This window comes from Notolepis coatsorum (assembly GCF_963971535.1).
Source record: "Notolepis coatsorum genome assembly, chromosome: 12".
Classification (NCBI taxonomy): Eukaryota; Metazoa; Chordata; class Actinopteri; order Aulopiformes; family Paralepididae; genus Notolepis; species Notolepis coatsorum.
In genome coordinates, this window is record NC_140176.1 from 38,159,242 (window position 1) to 38,177,990 (window position 18,749).

General features: G+C 46.2%; 1 protein-coding gene across 1 annotated transcript; it reads left to right on the plus strand.

Moving 5' to 3' along the window:
• The first annotated feature begins 1,628 nt into the window (after positions 1-1,628).
• Positions 1,629-17,338, plus strand: LOC311238213 (lipocalin-like). Its single transcript, XM_084326238.1, has 6 exons — positions 1,629-1,795; positions 10,934-11,073; positions 12,397-12,476; positions 13,248-13,361; positions 16,116-16,217; positions 16,811-17,338. Exons 1-6 carry the CDS (start codon positions 1,700-1,702, stop codon positions 16,828-16,830), a joined length of 552 nt encoding a protein of 183 aa, XP_084182364.1. The 5' UTR covers positions 1,629-1,699; the 3' UTR covers positions 16,831-17,338.
• Positions 17,339-18,749: the final 1,411 nt, after the last annotated feature.

Here is an 18,749-nt window from a genome sequence, read left to right on the forward strand (position 1 = left end):
TTCATGCTGACGGTCAATCGGTGTCTAATGTTGGTGGTTTAGCGGAGGCTTATTTACCCTTTACATGGGTGGATGGGCTGACTGTTGACAGAATCCGGCTATAGGGCGACAATAATGTGGTCAAGAGGCATGGTTTCTATCTTTGGTGTGGTTTATTTATTCACATGGCAGAGCAGCAGTTCTATAGTTCTCCTCTCACTGAGAGGCTGGGGGAAAGAGAAAGAATGGGAGGAGACATCTCTATTTATACTCGCCACCTGTTCCTGAGTGGCTCCGCCTAGAGTCTATGCTTTGGTATACTGTATAAAACTGATGAGCAAACTGTATTCTGGGCTCTTGTTCACAATTCGACTCTGGTTGGGGTAGGAAGAAGAGACCTCGTGCTCTCGTTGTAATAAATATCCTGAAACGCATTCTCCGGTCGCTGAGTAATTTTTACTCGTAAGTTTCCACCACAATTTGGCGTTGTTTCTGCAGGATGCTCTAGGTGAGCCGGCAGCGAATTCAGAGCCAACGGTTAAAAGCATGCAGTCCCATACCTCCCCTCCAAAAACAGGGTGAAGACGAGGGGCTACCTGAGGCCGGAGACGTGGGCGACTAAACAAACGACTCCGACCGGAGCTGACTTCCAGAGGTAAGAAAATTCCGCTGTAAATTCTTCTGATCAAAATGATTCTGGGGATAGACCAGGGCAGGAATAAAAAAATTCCGCTGTGATTTCCTGTAGTTATAATTAGGGTTATGATCTCCCGAACATTGAAAGTACATTATGGCTTCTTTCCAGAACATTTTGTATATTTCCTATACACAGTGTATTATAGTAGAATAAAGAGATGAAAGTAGCAGAGGGACACAATTCATTTTCTTACTTATTGTTATTTGTTACGTATTTACATACTGACAGAGATGTGAGGTGAATACATAACAAAAACACAAAACATCTAAAAAAACCTACATTTGTATACGAGAAATAGATTTGAAAACAGCAGAGCCAAGGGAATTTTTGAAACAACTGAATCATTGTCTGGAACATCTTTTTTTCTTTTTATTTCATTCAGTTTGGTTCCTTGAAAGCACAGCCGCAAAATCAGTGCCAGTTGCAGTTTTGCAACTTGTACATAAAGAGTAAACATTTACTACCATAGGAATGTATCTGGTTGTGTTATCACAGAGGTGAATTGATGTTGTTGGTGGTATTGAGTCACATTACAAAAAAAATCTATAACACACACGCACGCACACACACACGCACGCACGCACGCAAGCACGCATGCACGCACGCACGCACGCACGCACGCACGCACGCACGCACGCACGCACGCACGCACGCACGCACGCACGCACGCACGCACGCACGCACGCACGCACACACACACACACACACACACACACACACACACACACGCACGCACGCGCGCGCGCGCGCGCGCCCTCTCACCTCCTTATATCCCTCTTCCCCCCTCCTCTGCCCCCACTTCTGTCCACATGCTGAGTCTATTGGAGGGAGGGAGGGAGGGAGGGAGGGAGGGGAAGGTGGAGAGGGAGGGAGAGGGAGGTGAGACAGGCCTCAGAGAATATAAGGAGTCCCGTCCTCACCACCTCTGGTCCCACACAGAGACACACACACACACAGACACACACACTGTGCAAGACGCACACACACACACTGTGCAGGACGCACACACAGCGAGGGACAGCCATGAGGACAACACTGCTGAGGATGCTGATAGCTCTGCTGTGTGCGGCGGCCGCCTGCGCTGAGGTTATACCTGTCAGTGACTTCAACCTGGATCAGGTAAGAGAGAGATGGAGAGAGAGAGAGAGAGAGAGAGAGAGAAAGAGAGAGAGAGAGAGAGAGAGAGAGAGAGAGAGAGAGAGAGAGAGAGAGAGAGAGAGAGAGAGAGAGATGGAGAGCGAGAGATGGAGTAGGAGGGAGAGCTAGAGAGAGATGGAGAGATATGGAGTAGGAGAGAGAGAGAGATGGAGTAGGAGAGAGAGAGAGATGGAGTAGGAGAGAGAAAGAGAGAGATGGAGTAGGAGAGAGATCACACTGGTGTCCCAAAGGTGTCCCAAATCTAAATGTTTTGCTCTTTTGTGACTCATCTGTTTTTTCATCACAGTGTGAACAGTAGAAATCACATGGAATCTGATCTTTTCAATTCTGATGAATCTTTGGGACACTTTCATAGTGGTCTTAAACCAGCTACTGGTCTGATTTGTTTTAATTAGCTGGCCTCCACTGCACTCAACTTGTAAATTAAACCATAACTGTGACTTCAGTGTCCTCCATGTTCACGTCCATCATCGTTATTGTTCATTTGTGCATGTGGGTCAGTTCAGGAGAGTGACCAGTTCACACTGGAATCTGATATTGATTTAAAAAAGAATGTGAACATAACTGACCACTTTCACTATAGTCTAATGTAGATTATGTCACAGACTTGGAAAAAAAAGTACATATGAATATATATATTTTAAACCATTTCACTCGTATGATTAATGATCACTTTTTACAATTAGATATTTGGATGAGAAGGAGTCTGCAAAAACATTATTAATTATATTGGAAAATTGGTTATATTGCTGAAAAAAAGAGAACCTGGAAATTAATAATAATTAATAATAATAAAAAAAATTATTAATAAAGTACTGGTGCCTTAAGAGGACTTTGGCTCGTATTTGCACAAGTATCTGACCCAATTTGCATCCCTGTGATCCATACGCTGTATTAACAGATATAGATTATGGATATATTGCAATATATTGATATGTTTCCTTTTATTGTGTTCATTAATATGGGTTTTGAACATGGACGCTGCTACCAATTGAATGTCACTCTTCAATTACTTCACTCTTAACTCATTGGCTGCCACGCTGTTTCCGGGATATGGCTATGCGCTGCCACGCATTAAACCTTGTTTGCAGGGCTATAACTATATTCTATATTATAGCTATGGATGCAATACTATGGCCCATTTGACATCGAGTATCTATCGTTCAATATGTGAAAAAGAAAAACTATTTCCAGCCATACAATCCCCGTTTTATACCGTGGTGAATATAAGTATGGTTTTAGAGTGGTTTAGGGTAATTCCTGGGAGGCTAGTAATGGCCCGCGATGTGTATTATACTAAATGGCCTGATCTCAAACCTACCGAAGTCGGCCCATGTCACCCCAATTCTTAGGGACCTGCACTGCACCTGCACATTGCTGCACGAATCCGCTTCAAGGCCCTCAACCTAGCATACCGTGCGGCAAAGAGAACCGCTCCCGCCTACCTCCGGTCAATGGTCTCTAACTACACACCCTCAAGAACCCTACGCTCTGCATCTTCTGGCCGCCTCAGACCTACTCCTATCCAAGCTCCGGGAGGGTCATCAAAGAGAAGTCGCCTATTCTCAGTCCTTGCCCCACAATGGTGGAATGAACTACCCACCCCAGTTAGGACAGCCGAAACTCGTCCAATCTTTCGCCGTCGACTAAAGACGCACTTCTTCAACCATTATCTAATTTTTTTTTAACCTAACTAACGTAAGGTTATGAATATAACCAAGTTCTATGAATACTGGTGACGCTCAGCGTCATCTGCACTAACCTCACTTCGTGCACATGCACTGAATAAAAATCCACAATGTACCTTTACATACCAACATTCGTCTGGCCACACCCCTATCCGCTACCTTCATAAGCAGGTGTGTGGTCACCTACTCGCCTCCTTCCCAATCTTTCACCACAAGGCGAGATCAAAGGCTGCAGTGGCGTCCCGACGCTGAGCGTCACCAGTATTCATAGAACTTGGTTATATTCATAACCTTACGTTCTATATCATACTGGCTGCCGCTCAGCGTCATCTGCACTACAGGAGCTGAGCGGGAGCCTGAAGCTCGACAAATGTACCCCACTGAGGCCCCCCACAACCATCAGAACCGGGGAGGACCGAGCCCCCCCGACCCTCCCTAATGGAGGATACCCCCCCTATTGGAGGACGGGAGGGAGACGGATCCGACCGTGCGAAGAAAACTCGAGCAACTCAACGCACAGGGTGAGCAGACCGTGGCTTGACCCCACGACTACGCACACGCACAACCCGCATGCCACCAGGGAACGAACGGAAGGAACAAACCTCATTACCGCCCCCAAAATCACGTGGTCGAGAGCAAACTCAAGCCCATGGCAAGGCCGTAGAAGCGGAGCGCGAAGGAAGACCCAGACCCACTGAAGGGACTGGATCCCCCGGAAAAAGGGGGCCCGGAGAGGTCAATGACGCCACAGCATCAAGACCTCACCAGGCGGTCACTTAGTGACACCGCCCCCCACATCGCCAGCGTATTCGGACAGGGCCCCTCCAAGAGCGGGCCCTTCCCCCCACTAGTACGCCGCCTGGCACACTGACCCTGGCAAACTCAGGCAGTCAGCATAGCCGTAACTTGAAGCACTCAAAAGGCTACACTACAGCGGAAGCAGGCAGCGCACCGGGGAGACGACCCCAGAGGGGGTCGATCCCTTAAACCAGGCAGCAAGCGTTTGACCCGAGCCTGGAGCACTGCGGACGAGACAGGCGCCAAAGGGGTCAACTGAAAACAGCACCCCGGCGGAAGGGGCGTATGCTGGCATTGTTGCGCACCATGACAAAGCCTCCACCAAAAAACCCCGACCCAGAGGGGCCGAGGCAGAGAAAGCTGACACGATTGGCAGGCGTCATGAACGTGCAGGGGCACACTCAACCGGGTAACCCGGGAGTTGACTCTGCTCCAACACACCAGGGAATCAACCACCCTCTTGGTACCACATGCGGTGGTTGTTCCTATAACCCCTCAAGAAAAAACTCCAAAACACACCTGCGGGTATACACTGGCTACACCGCAGTACAAGTGTTTCAGTTTTCAAAAAAGGGTTATTCCAGGCCTACGGGTCGACGAAACACAACTTAGGACCGGGCCTGGCGGCTCGGGAAGCACATAGGGCTACCAGAGGAGGTCCATAAGACCACCCCAACAGCCCCCTCTTCGCCATGCGTGAGAGAGGAGCGAAAAGAATGGAGAACCAGCCCCTTCATGATAGCGCAGGGTACAACATGTACCCAACAAAGGGTCTCCATAACGCCCAACCCTGTGACACCCGGGCCGACCCGGCATTTTTCCCTCCGAAAAAAGCACAAGTCCCTCAGGGTACCAGAACAGCAGATCTGCGTCCCTGGCGGACAACGGGTTAACTGACCTGGACCAGCGTGACCAGAACCAGTCCCGTGCCCTAACCACGCCGACATCCCCACTCCAAGAGAGGGGGTAGGTACGCGTGTCGATCTAAAACATGAAAAGAGGGCGCCACCCAGACGGTCCCATTCGTACCGCGCTCAGTGGCCCACCCCAAGGGCGTGAGACCCCTCTACCTATGTTTTGTTCTATTCCGTTAACATCCCCCAGATATGAATGAGAATCCGTCGAGACCTAGTAACAGGCGCTTGGAAGAGAAAACCTCCATCCCAGTTGCCCTATAAAAATGCTGTTTTAATAACGAGCAACCAAGGCGTACCAGCCTCATGCGTGATTCTTATCAGAAACACCCCGAGCCAGCATTATGTACACGTCGAGACCCAAACACATCAATGGATAGTCTAACCAGACACCAGACATTGGTCCTTCAAGTCGCCTGGGAGAACGACAAGGAGTTGTCGTGCTTCATATTCTTCCCTCTTTTTATTAAAAAGAAAGAAACACAGACTGACATGAATCCCACGTGATGCGGCCGAGGGTAAAAATCTTTTACATTCTTACATCCCGCCACCCTCACCACAGAGAGGAGACGGGAATCCTCAGAGAGACTTCCCACGTGAGCCACAGATTGAAAAGTCACGGTAACATTGAGCGATGTGACCAACAGACTCAAGTTACATGTATATTGAGCGTAGCAGAACAGTAAGTTCCTACGCTCTGCCCCGACAACTTGACAATGACAGACCCTACATACGTGTCTGAAAAAACTCACGGAAGCCGTCGTCCAATAGAAACGTGCCTAGTGATGTTTTCTATGACGGGGGGAAACCCATGACTCAACCGCCCGTGATAGGTGCAGAGTCAGGGAACCCCCCCCCCGTGCCAAGCTGCCTAACAGCTTGGCCGGACCGAATGAAAAGAGAGTAAAAAAAAAACCCCCGACCAATCAGAAGAGGGAAGGAGGTGTTTATCCGGTACCCCCTCGCAAGCCCAACCCTTGAATACGACAACAACAAATAGCCATATGATACCTTAAGTAGCCAGTATGCTAATGAACAGCGCAAAGCTAATTCAATGCGCGCTAGCCACAGACAAGTCTGTGAACAGGGTTTATAACAAGGCCAAAGTTATGTATGTGTGAACCCGACACCCGTGTTTATGTTGCAAGACACAGAAAATCTGATAGAGAGAGAGAGCGGCCTGAACCGCGGTACCTTTACACACACAAGCATTACTGCAGACCAACACAACAGTGTTGCGGCTCAATATCACTGTTTAAGCAACAGAGCACACAACTAACCTCTACTTTTATGTGAAGACCTAACCTTCAGGTCGAGGCAGAAAAAAACCTTTTTCAACCGAGTGTAAGCTGCAGGCCTTGCTTAAGCTCTAACATGAAATGTAGCGACCAACAAGACTTAAAGTCTAGCCCTTCTATCAAACCCACACTAGCGAAAGGTTCACACATCGTATCCCCATCATATGTTAGTGAATAAACACATGTTGGGCCGGGAAGGGAACAGGGGGGGACCACAGAGGGAAAAAAGTCACTTTCAGCAACGCCTGCCACGCTCGGGACTTGCCACCCCGGGGAGCCCCGGAGGGACGGTAAAGGATAGGAGGCTGGTCATGACGATCCCTACCGTCACCTCTGAGCGTAGATGGGCCGGCTGCAGTGGCGGAGGCGCCCTCTTTCCTCCTGGCCTTCTTTGCCGAAGGTCCAGCAGTGGCGGTGGTAGCAGCGGCGGCTACGGCGGCGGAACCCCGACGACGAGCCTTCCGTCTGACTCCACCGGCGACATCGGGCGGGGGGAAATGAGGCTGGAGCACGGAACGCTCCTCCTGCATCTCCCTGCAGGTTGAGGTCATCAACTGCAGTGCCGACCCGAAAAGTCCAGCATCGGAGAGGGGTGCCGTCAGAAGTGGAGTCCTCTTCCTTTCCGGCACACGCGCCTGCTCCAGCCAAAGGTGGCGCTGGACTAGAGTGGCCAGGGCGCGTACTTTCCCAGCGGCGATGGCCTGCGGCTGGATCAGATGCAGGATGGCTCCTGCCGACTGGGCGAGCTGATCATGTTGCAAATCGGTCAGCTCCGTACCGCCCGTCAGTATCCCGGACATGAATCTCGCCAGCTGTGCGATGTTAGAAGTGGCAGCCAGAGATTGAGTCGCGGAGATAAATGACTGGTCACTCCAGTAAGCCAACCGCCTCGCCGATTTCACTTGGGGAACCGGCTTCCGTAACGGCTCCCACACCACCTCAGGACAAAGGAGAGCTGCCATCGGCCTATCAAGCCGAGGCACCCCCTCCTTCATGCCGTCTACCAAACCCACCACCCTTGTGACTCGCACGTAGGCGGGGGTGAGGCCCATGATGTGGGAGACCACCTGTCCCTGACGGACGTAGGCCTCCATCGAGGGGAAAAATTTACAGACAACGCCCATCTCTCTCACAGGACGGCGTTGACATAGATGACCTATGAGATCATCAGGAACAGGAACAGGCAGTGGCTGCGGCAGCGGCACGCCGTTTGCGACTGCCGCCGCCGCCGCCGCCGCCTTGAGCTCGGGGAACAAAGCACGCAGTTCCCCCTGCATACTTTCCCCCACCGAGCTCGCGTCCCTCACATGCAGCAGACTACTGGTTACAGAGCCACATTCTGATGTGGCTGATAGCAGGGCATCCTGCCGCCGAGTCGGAGGTTCTAACCCAACATCCGTGTACGAGGAACCCCAAGGAGACCTATCACCCCCCTCCAGTGTTACCTGGACGGGCGGCGGACATGTCTCCACCGGGGCGTCAAACAAGAACCCGTCCGCTTCTACCATGTAGTCCTCTGTTTCCATTGGCCATGGAGAATCAGACGCATCCTCATCCGGCTCCAGCAACTCACCAAAACCAGGCCGTTCGCGTCTACAAGCCACCATCTTACGACGGGAGCGAGCCGACACAAAAAGTTTGCGTCTCAAATCCTCCGCCACCAGAGGAGCCGGCCGCCCAACAGCGGACGTCTGTCCGGCGGCAAAGGAACCACATTTAAACACGTAACTCAACTTTCTTCAGCTAAAACAACCTTGTCAAGTGATGTATACAACAGGCACTTCCTTGTGGTGAAAGGGAAGAAGGAGGCGAGTAGGTGACCACACACCTGCTTATGAAGGTAGCGGATAGGGGTGTGGCCAGACGAATGTTGGTATGTAAAGGTACATTGTGGATTTTTATTCAGTGCATGTGCACGAAGTGAGGTTAGTGCAGATGACGCTGAGCGGCAGCCAGTATGATATAGAACCTTACTGTCATGCACTTGTCCTAATAAACTAACCTACACTGTTTCACGCAACACTTTGATGAACATTGTTACTCAGCTGATAGAGTTGTGCCCTTCCTGATGACTTGTCATACAGAACTTGTAAGTCGCTTTGGATAAAAGCGTCAGCTAAATGACTAAATGTAAATGTAAATCCATTGGCATTTCGTCCCTACACATGCTACAATTCAAAATTAAAATGCATATGATTGGTATTATGTTGATGAACATCATGAATGCATGAAAGGGGGGGGTCGTTTCTGATTAATTGATTGTCAATAACGGCATTTGTTAGTACAACAACATACGCTGATCAGGGCGATGGTTATGAAAACAATGTACAATCAAGCTGAAATTGACGTTAAATAGCTCTTTCCTGTGGCTGGTGGGATTCCAAAAAGAATATTCCAATTATTTGATTGCCATCTGGTAGATCGTATCTCCATTTGGCCCACGACATAACCCACCACAACATAATGAATCGGGGGTCCCGAAAACGATTCAATGCGATCGAGTGAAGCCCTAGGTTCAGGTTAGTAGAGAAGTCCGCCCGGACCAATATAATCGACAGCCCAATACAGAGTTTCAAAGGATGTGCAATACTACCAGGCGGCGGTATTGGACTTTTGCGATCTCAGACTCATTCCCTATGATAACACCAGGCTCCCTGGATGGATAATGAATGAAAATATCGAATAAAAGAAATAACGATCAAATAACGAGTATACTCATTGTTGGCGTTCAACGATTGGCGGCCAATAACGAGTTTAATCGTTGTTGGCAGTGAATGAGTTAAGGGATAATAATACAGATTTATTTGACTTTTAGATAGAGAGAGAGAGATGGAGTAGGAGAGAGAGAGAGAGAGAGAGAGAGAGAGATAGAGATGGAGATAGAATAGGAGAAAGAGAGAGAGAGAAGTCTGAGAGAAGAGCTTTTGTGACTCACGTTACACTGTACTATCTGTAACGCTGTGTGTTAATATTCAGTTATCTGGGTTAAACCCACTGGGACGGTAGGAATAAATGTCTGACACGGATTAGATTAGAAGGTTAAAGTTCAGATCTTAAATCAATCAGTTAATGGAATCAAAGTAAAAGGTCAAAGGAGGCTAGTAACCGTGTTTTTAATTTCCATCTGTAATTAAGAGAAAGGTGATATCGTTAAGCATGTGCTGGTTATTAAGACTGAATAGTCCCAGGCGGTTAGGTGGTCGAGCGGAGATTGCGTTCGTCACCAGCCCCGGAGCTGTGAGCTTGGTTCGCCTGTTCGAATCCAGCTCACAGCTCCGGGGTTGTCACCAGCTTGGCTGGCCGTCTGCACTGATACAATTGGCTGTATCAGAGGGTGGGAGAAGCTGGCGGGGTGGGTCCGGGTCGTTGTAAACAGCGACTCCTACAGTTCGGTCGGGGCGCCTGCTAAGCGCGGATTGGACGTGAGGGGGATAGTGTGGTCCTCCCACACGCTACGCCCTCTCAATGAGAATCCGCGCTGCCAGGTGAAAAGAAGCGGTGATTGGCTGGACGTGTGTCGGAGGAAGCACGTGGTAGCCTCCACTCTCCCAAATGATCTGACTGTGGGGGGTAAAGCGCAGCGACCAGGAAGGGACTGGGAATTGGCATACGACTAACATTGGGATGGGAGAAAATCGGAGGAAAAATGGAGGGGGAAAAAGACCAATAAAAAAAAAAAAAAAAAAAATACTGAATAGTCCCTCCGTAAAGTGAATTTCAGCATTGATTGAATCGTGTATTTTTTTTTTACCTTTAACCCTCTACCCCCCCCCCCCCCCACACTTGTCTCTCTCTATCACCCATCTCTCTCTCTCTCTCTCTCTCTCTCTCTCTCTCTCTCTCTCTCTCTCTCTCTCTCTCTCTCTCTCTCTCTCTCAATTCAATTCAATTCAATTCAATTCAATTCAATTCAATTCAATTCAATTCAAATGGCTTATTGGCATGACGTAACTTGTACATGTTGCCAAAGCAAATGATTAATATTAACATAAACATGAATTAGAAAACAGATATCAATGTCAAAGTACATACAAATATCATCATAAAATATCATCAAAACATAAAACATCAAATATTACAGCATAAACGTGTGTCAGGTGACTGTCACTCACTGTCCTTCAGTTTATGGCAGGCAGCAACATACTCTAGACTGCTGCTAGCTCACAGCTTGTTGAGTCCTCCCCTAGTAGGACTGGTCATGTTTTTGTATCTGATAGTTTAAGAAAATCTTTTGTTATTAATTTTTTTTTTTTTTTTTAAATGCGTTCCTCTAATATATTTATATTTTTCACATTTGGTGAGGAAGTGTATCTCTGTTTCAGGCTCATTGAGGATGCAATGACAGCACCATATTGACATATTGACACCATATTCTCTCTCTCTCCCTCTCTCTCTCTCCAGATGGCTGGAAAGTGGTACATGGTTGGTCTTTCCTCCAACGCTCAGTGGTATGTGGACAACATGGCAACGATGAAGATGGGAACATCCATGATTGCGTCCACTGCCGGAGGAGACATGGACCTCTCTTACGCCACTCTGAAGTGAGTTACACTCTTCACATCAGTCTCTCTGTGTTATCATGGTGCCCTGGGACCAGCTGTGTGAAGATGCAGGTGATGTGAAGAATCACGCTAATCACCGGTGAATCGTGAATCTGACTCTTAACCACCAAAACCTGCACGGACTACAATGTATGACGTATATCATGCCAGTTAGGGTCTTGTGTATACTGTATGTTGGAGCCAAAATGCCCTTCTGTTTATTTAGTTTTATTTTAACTCACGGTGCAGAGGTTTGGCATTATCAGTCACCATGGCAACCACCATGGCAACCACCACAGGTTACCCATATATACTGATCAGTGGGTGACGAGCCCCAGGTGCGCAAGGGGAATAGCCATACAGTTTTTGACCGTGTCTTGTCGTGTTCGTGTTGATGTGCCATATAGGTCGGCGTTCAGTGTAATTAGGAAAAGAGTTTTTTTGTATTATATTATTTGGTAGAAAAAAGGTCAATAAATGGATTGGCATATCGAAAATTATACGAGCACTCTGGACATTGAATTCTTCAAGCACGCGTCTAACTCAAGCCAGCCCACTTGCCCCTCGCAGTAGGCTTATAGGTAAAAGGCTCTACACTGTACCTTGTGTATACTGTTTACTTTTACTCTTACTCATAGTATATATTCAGATAAACAATTTTGTATTTCCTATATTTATTGACACATAATATAACCGATCATACAGATTAATAGTTTATGGCCTATATTTATGTCTTTCTACTACTACCATGCCTGCCCATACCTGTACCTCCCCTCTCCCCTCCCCCACGCTGCCATGATGCCCGGATTTCCCCAAGGGGATCAATAAAGGAATCTCTTATCTCTTATCTTAATCAGTGAGCAAGTGATGTTGATTTCCCCTGTGCTTGTTGTTGTTCTCTTTGTGTGTGCTCTCTCTGACCACCCCTCTCTCTCTGACCTCCCCTCTCTCTCTCTGACCACCCCTCTCTCTCTGACCACCCCTCTCTCTCTGACCACCCCTCTCTCTCTCTGACCTCCTCTCTCTCTCTCTGACCACCCCTCTCTCTCTGACCTCCTCTCTCTCTCTCTAACCACCCCTCTCTCTCTGACCTCCCCTCTCTCTCTCTGACCACCTCCCTCTCTCTCTGACCACCCCTCTCTCTCTGACCACCCCTCTCTCTCTGACCACCCCTCTCTCTCTGACCTCCCCTCTCTCTCTCTGACCTCCTCTCTCTCTCTCTGACCACCCCTCTCTCTCTGACCACCCCTCTCTCTCTGACCTCCCCTCTCTCTCTCTGACCACCCCTCTCTCTCTCCTCCTCATCCTCCTCCTCTTCTTCAGTCTTGATGGGACCTGCTGGAGTGTGACTCATCTGGCCAAGAAGACAGACACTCCTGGACGCTTCACCTTCAGTAGCCAGCGTGAGTACACACACACACACACACACACACACACACACACACACACACACACACACACACACACACACACACACACACACACACACACACACACACACACACACACACACATACAGTACACACACATACAGTACACATACACATACACATACATACAGTACACCTACACACATACAGTACAGTACACATACACACACATACAGTACACACACATACAGTACACATACACATACACATACATACAGTACACATACACACATACAGTACAGTACACATACACACACATACAGTACACATACAGTACACATACACACATACAGTACACACATACACATACACACACATACAGTACACATACACACACATACAGTACACATACACACACATACAGTACACATACACACATACAGTACACATACACACACATACAGTACACATACACATACAAACAGATACATACACATATAGTACACACACATACAGTACACATACACACACACACATACAGACACATACACAGTACACACATACACACACATACAGTACACATACACACATACACTACACACACATACACATACAGTACACACACATACAGTAGGCTACACACACACACACACAAACACATTCTTGAACACATACACACACACACAGACAGACTAACTCACTGTGCGTGATCAGGCTAACTGTGTCTCTCTCTGTTTCTCTGTCTCTCTCTTTCTCTGTCTCTCTCTCTCTCCCACTCTCTCTCTCCGTCTCTCTCTCTCTCAGGGTGGAACAACGATAATGACATGCGTTTCGTTGAGGTCCAGTATGACACCTACGCTCTGGTCCACACCATCAAGACCAAGAACGGAGTCTCCGGGGGTGTCAACCAGCTCTACAGTGAGTCCATGTCTCTCTTTATACATACAACTTCACCGTTTAAATAAATAATGCATGTAAAAATCACAGAATATTTTTCCTCAAACAGCATCTATAGGCCTATGCAATTTGATGTATGTTTCTATCCGAAGTGCTGTACAATACTATGAACCCAGTAAGAAGCAAATCCATAACTACATAACCCACTAAGATAAACAGGATCAACTTTGTTTTATATTTTATATAACCCCCCCCCCCCCCCACTAGCGGAGCAGGCAAATGTAAAGCATTCATTCCGAAAGTTACCACTGATGCTTGAAATGTGTGTGAAACAACATGGCAAACATACAAAACGTTGCTACCATGGAACATCTTCAGTCTCTCTTTCTGTGTCTTTCTTTTCTCTTCTCCCAGCTGTTAACAGACTGCTATGCTACCTGGCTAGCTAGCAAGTTGTACCCAGCATGCCGTTCAGTGGTGTAACAGTTAATAGGGTCCCCTCTCAATACACTACGCTGTGTAGGTGCTGGTAAAAACAAGGGAATTTTTTTTTTTAGACAAAACGATATTTGCATGAACTATTCCTCGAACTATTCGAATATCCGAAAATCGATGCCCATCCCTAAACTGTACCCAATTTGCAAAGTAGTCATTTCCTTCTTCAGATGTTGAGAGCGAAGTACGACGGTAGTGTCCGGCAGCCTGGCTACATGAGTAGAGCTCCGGACTCATGATCGGAAGATCACCGGTTCGAGCCCCGGTCAAGGCCGTTGTCGGAAAGTGTTGTTGTTGTCCAGCAGGGGGCACTCTGTCCGTTGGACTAATCAGTAACAATGCCCCTGTTACGGTAATAGGGACACACGGTACAGCTGCGAGTGCCGTCCTTCGGTTGAGATGCTAAACCGAGGTCCTGACTGAATCTTGGTCATTAAAGAACCCAGGACGCCTTTCGCAAAGAGTAGGGGGTTCCCCGATGTTCCTGGCCAAATTCCCAATCAGGTCTCTGACATCAAGGCCACCTAATCATCCCTTCCCCTTAAGGCCCTCCCATAGTCGAGCGGAATATAAGCTTAGCGGACTCCACGGAGGTCCGCGCGGACTCTTTGAGCTTTCATAGTCGAGCGGACCTCTGCGTACCAATTTCCTACATGTCTCACGCCAGTTTACACAATTTTTCCCACACTGTTTAGACTTCTGTCATGTCGTCATCCAATGTCAAAATAAAGAGTCTAGGTTATCTCCGTTCCAATATTTCGCAGTTTTACACACTTCATTTATAAAAGCCATTCAAACTTCTCAAGTTTCTTCAGATGATGAAAAAAGACATGGTCCAAATGTATATGAATTGGAATGGATGACGATTAGCGATAGTAAAACAAAATTTTGTGTCATCTACCTGCCAACGTTTTACCAGACCAATCCTACCCATTTAATCATGATCCTGCCCTACTCTCACTTGGCACGGAGCAAAGTAAAATGCAGATCGGCGTCACATTAGATGCAGGTCGATGTCAACGCAGCGTTTTGTGTGACACCAAGTGAGCGGACGTCCGCACTGTAACGCTCCCCCCGGTCCTGCTGGACCAGACGGTAACTTTCCCCCCGGTTTGGCTGGACCAGGATTTGGACCTTCACAACCTCCTTTCATACCCCCTTTCAATAACAATACACCACTGCACAATACACCACTGCCATCTGGTGGCGTGATCCAGATGTTGCAGCTCTGGGGTCAGGCCACTCAGCTATGTTATATTATTTGCACTAATCTGTGTTTGGTACATTTGTTGTCTTTGTTGTTTATATTGTTTCCACTGTTTTAGTGTTGTGTTCCTACTGTCTGTGTTTTTGTAAATGTGTTCTAGTCTGTGTGCCTCTGTATTGTACATTTGTTCTAGGTTATTTCCCTGTGTGTTCAGTCTTGTGTTAGTTCTGTTTACCACACCTGTGTCCTGTTAACAATCACCTTCTGCTCTAATTAGTGTGTGTATTTAGGTGTTGTCGGCCCAGCATCCATTGCTGGGTCATTATTTCTTGTTACCCGTGTTTACGTGTATCCTGTGTTTCCTGTCATTTAAGTAAAGCCTTTGTTTATCACACCGCCGTCTCCTGCCTGCTCTCTCCAAGCTCCCGTGTTTAAATCTGCAACTGGGTTCCAATCGTCATGCCATCTAAGCGCAATCGTAACACCGCACGGTTAGAAAATTGGAGCTTCGCACTTGGAGTCTGATTTGAGTCCGCAAGGACCTCTGCGGAGTCCGCTCCGTGTACGTTTCGCTCGACTATGGGATGGCCTTTAATTGGCTGATATCAATCCCTGTCTCCTGAGCCATTCAGCCATTGTGTAGTGTGATGTGTGCCTGGTGCCAGTGTATGGCAGCCATTGAGCCTGAAGCGTAGCCCAAGGTTGGGTGCTACCAGTGGTGGTAAAGGAGGCAATTTCCACCCTACATTGTGGGGAGCGCTTTGAGTGTCTAGAAAAGTGCTATATAAATGTAATGCATTTATTATTATTATTATTATTATTATTATTATTATTATTATTATTATTATTATTATTATTATTATTATTATTATTATTATTATTATTATTATTATTATTATTATTATTATTATTATTATTATTATTATTATTATTATTATTATTATTATTATTATTATTATTATTATTATTATTATTATTATTATTATTATTATTATTATTATTAATTATTATAATGTGTTTTGTTGAGAAGTAAGACTGTGGTTTCTCTAATGACTGTGTTGTTGTGTTGGCAGGCCGTGGTCCTGAGGTGAGCGCTGTCCTGCAGGAGAAGTTCAGACAGTTCTCTTTGAAGACCGGTGTCCTCCCTGAAAACATCTCCATCCTGCCCAAGAATGGTAGGCTTGCTACACGTCAAAGATACTAAAGATACTAAAGACATAGAAAGATGCACATACATGCTGCGGCTTCAACTCTAAAACCGCTGAAGAATGGTAGGCTTGTGACAAGTCAAAGATACTAAAGACATAGAAAGATGCACATACATGCTGCGGCTTCAACTCTTAAACCGCTGAAGAATGGTAGTCTTGTGACAAGTCAAAGATACTAAAAACATAGAAAGACGTGCACACGCACACATGCGGTAAAACTTGTACAGTGTAATTACCCAGACCTTACAGTGTAATTACGTGTAACTTACGGTGTAACTTCCTTGTATGAATCCGTACAGAATATTTATCGGTTCCTACTAGTACTTATTGGGTTGAACAGAAGTTTACACACATCTGGGTGTTGCTTGAGACTTTTTTTTAATACAAATTTTTTATAGTTTTTATAGTTTTTTACACACACAGACACTTTGTCACCAACACAGTGCTGGTGTTACCAATGTCTCTGTTATACAGTGCTGTTACATTGCCAGGTGTGTGACATGAAAGCCAGGCTTTGAGGGCATTTTAACTCACTAGTTTTCTCCTGTTTCTTGTTCCAGCTGAGTGTCCTGCTGTGTAAATGCTCCTCCCTCCTCTCGCCCTCCTCTCCGTCTCTCGCCCTCCTCTCCACGGCGCCTGCATGACGTCTCAGAGGGGTCTTGCCGTGTTCTTGGAGTTCATCTTGATACCTCTTTGCTCTGCCTGCGTCCACAGAGGGCTATAAGCACCCGCAGTTTATAATCCTGATTCTGCAATAGAAGCGTCTGACTGTGGTGTGGGAATTCTAGGCCGTGGGCTGGACACTGGAAGATGATTGGCTTACTACTGCCTACAAACTACCAGCTCTATTATACTGTAGGATTTAGGCTAATAATTGGACAGACAGCACCTAGGGTTTTACGTTCGGACTGCAGGCATTCTGCATGTGACTCAAATCTGACTTAGAGTGTGAACAGAACAAATCACATGGAATCTCATCTTTTCAATTCAGATTTGGGACACTTTAATTTTTTATTGATTTTATTCATCAATATCAAATTATTCAAATGAAAATAGATTGGAATCAGAAAATCCATTTATTTTTTAACCCAGCCCTACTGCTGACTTGTCTTGTTGTGTTTTTTCTTTCGCTTAAATAAAACAGTTTAAACGTGATGCATCTTGTATTTCAAGTGATTGGATTTGTATATGTATGATGTCAAATCTGTTAATACATGTTATTCCCGTTATTCAGACAGTCCACAAATATTAATGACCACAAACAACTCCATGCCAAACCCAAAGATTAGAGTAGCTAAAACTCAAATTTGTAATGTCAGCAGGTATTAAAGGTGACATGCATTATAAATGTCATTTTTCAGTCTCTAGCATTGTATTATTGTAATAGGAGTTAGTATCAATGTGTTTTAGTGTCTAAATACCATATTGGCGGATTGCTCTGATTCAGCTCAGACCATTTCCTGCTCCAGTAAATTAGGCCATCCTGATTTGAAGGCCTGAGTGAGTCACTCAGGCTCTGGGTAGCGGACAGTGATGTGATTGGCTCTGTGGTTGTAGCTAATGCCCGCCCACAATCTACACAGCTAGTGGAAACCACTTCCTCATACTGTGGCAGAGTGAAACCCTGGAGGGAGGGAGAGAGAGAGAGAGAGATAGAGAGCATTCAGGAGTACTTGGGGGGGGGGGGGGGGGGGGGGGGACCTGCCGCGCGGCACACCCCCCCGAACGGGAGAGGGAGAGAGTGAAAGAAAGAAAAAAGAAAGGAAGAGAGAGGGAGGGAGGGAGAGAGGGGGCCTTATCAATAATAATAATAATAATAATAATAATCTCTCTCTCTCTCTCTCTCTCTCTCTCTCTCTCTCTCTCTCTCTCTCTCTCTCTCTCTCTCTCTCTCTCTCTCTAACTCTCTAACTCTCTCTCTCTAACTCTCTCTCTCTCTCCCCCCCCCCCCTCTCTCTCTCTCTCTATCTCTCTCTGTCTACCAGTCGCAGACTGTGTGGACTGACTGTCACTCAAAGTGCGTATGGGCGGAGCCAGGCCATAACAGCCTGAAATCCTGAGGATGAAAAATGATGGTTTTGAGTACTTGATTAGAAATATAAAACAATGCATTTAAAAAAAAGAAAACCTTACAGATGTCTTCAATAGACTCACAGGAATTGTGTAAAGTTGCCCATATAGTGCTAGGAATAGCAATGCATGTCTACCACACTACAGAAGGTTAACCTTTCACTACCACACTACAGAAGGTTAACCCTTTCACTACAACACTACCTAAGTAAACACTACCTAAGTAAGCACCCTAAGAGCTCACTGAGTTTAAAGTGTGCTATATAAATTAAATCTATTATTATTATTATTATTATTATTATTATTATTATTATTATTATTATTATTATTATTATTATTATTATTATTATTATTATTATTATTATTATTATTATTATTATTATTATTATTATTATTATTATTATTATTACCGAAGGTTAACCCTTTCAC

Excerpts from the sequence above, each read along its gene's own strand:
- LOC311238213 (XM_084326238.1), top strand. The coding sequence starts at position 1,700 with ATGAGGACAACACTGCTGAGGATGCTGATAGCTCTGCTGTGTGCGGCG. Across the intron at positions 11,074-12,396 it reads CTCTCTTACGCCACTCTGAA|TCTTGATGGGACCTGCTGGA; the intron begins GTGAGTTACACT and ends CCTCTTCTTCAG. Across the intron at positions 16,218-16,810 it reads CTCCATCCTGCCCAAGAATG|CTGAGTGTCCTGCTGTGTAA; the intron begins GTAGGCTTGCTA and ends TTCTTGTTCCAG.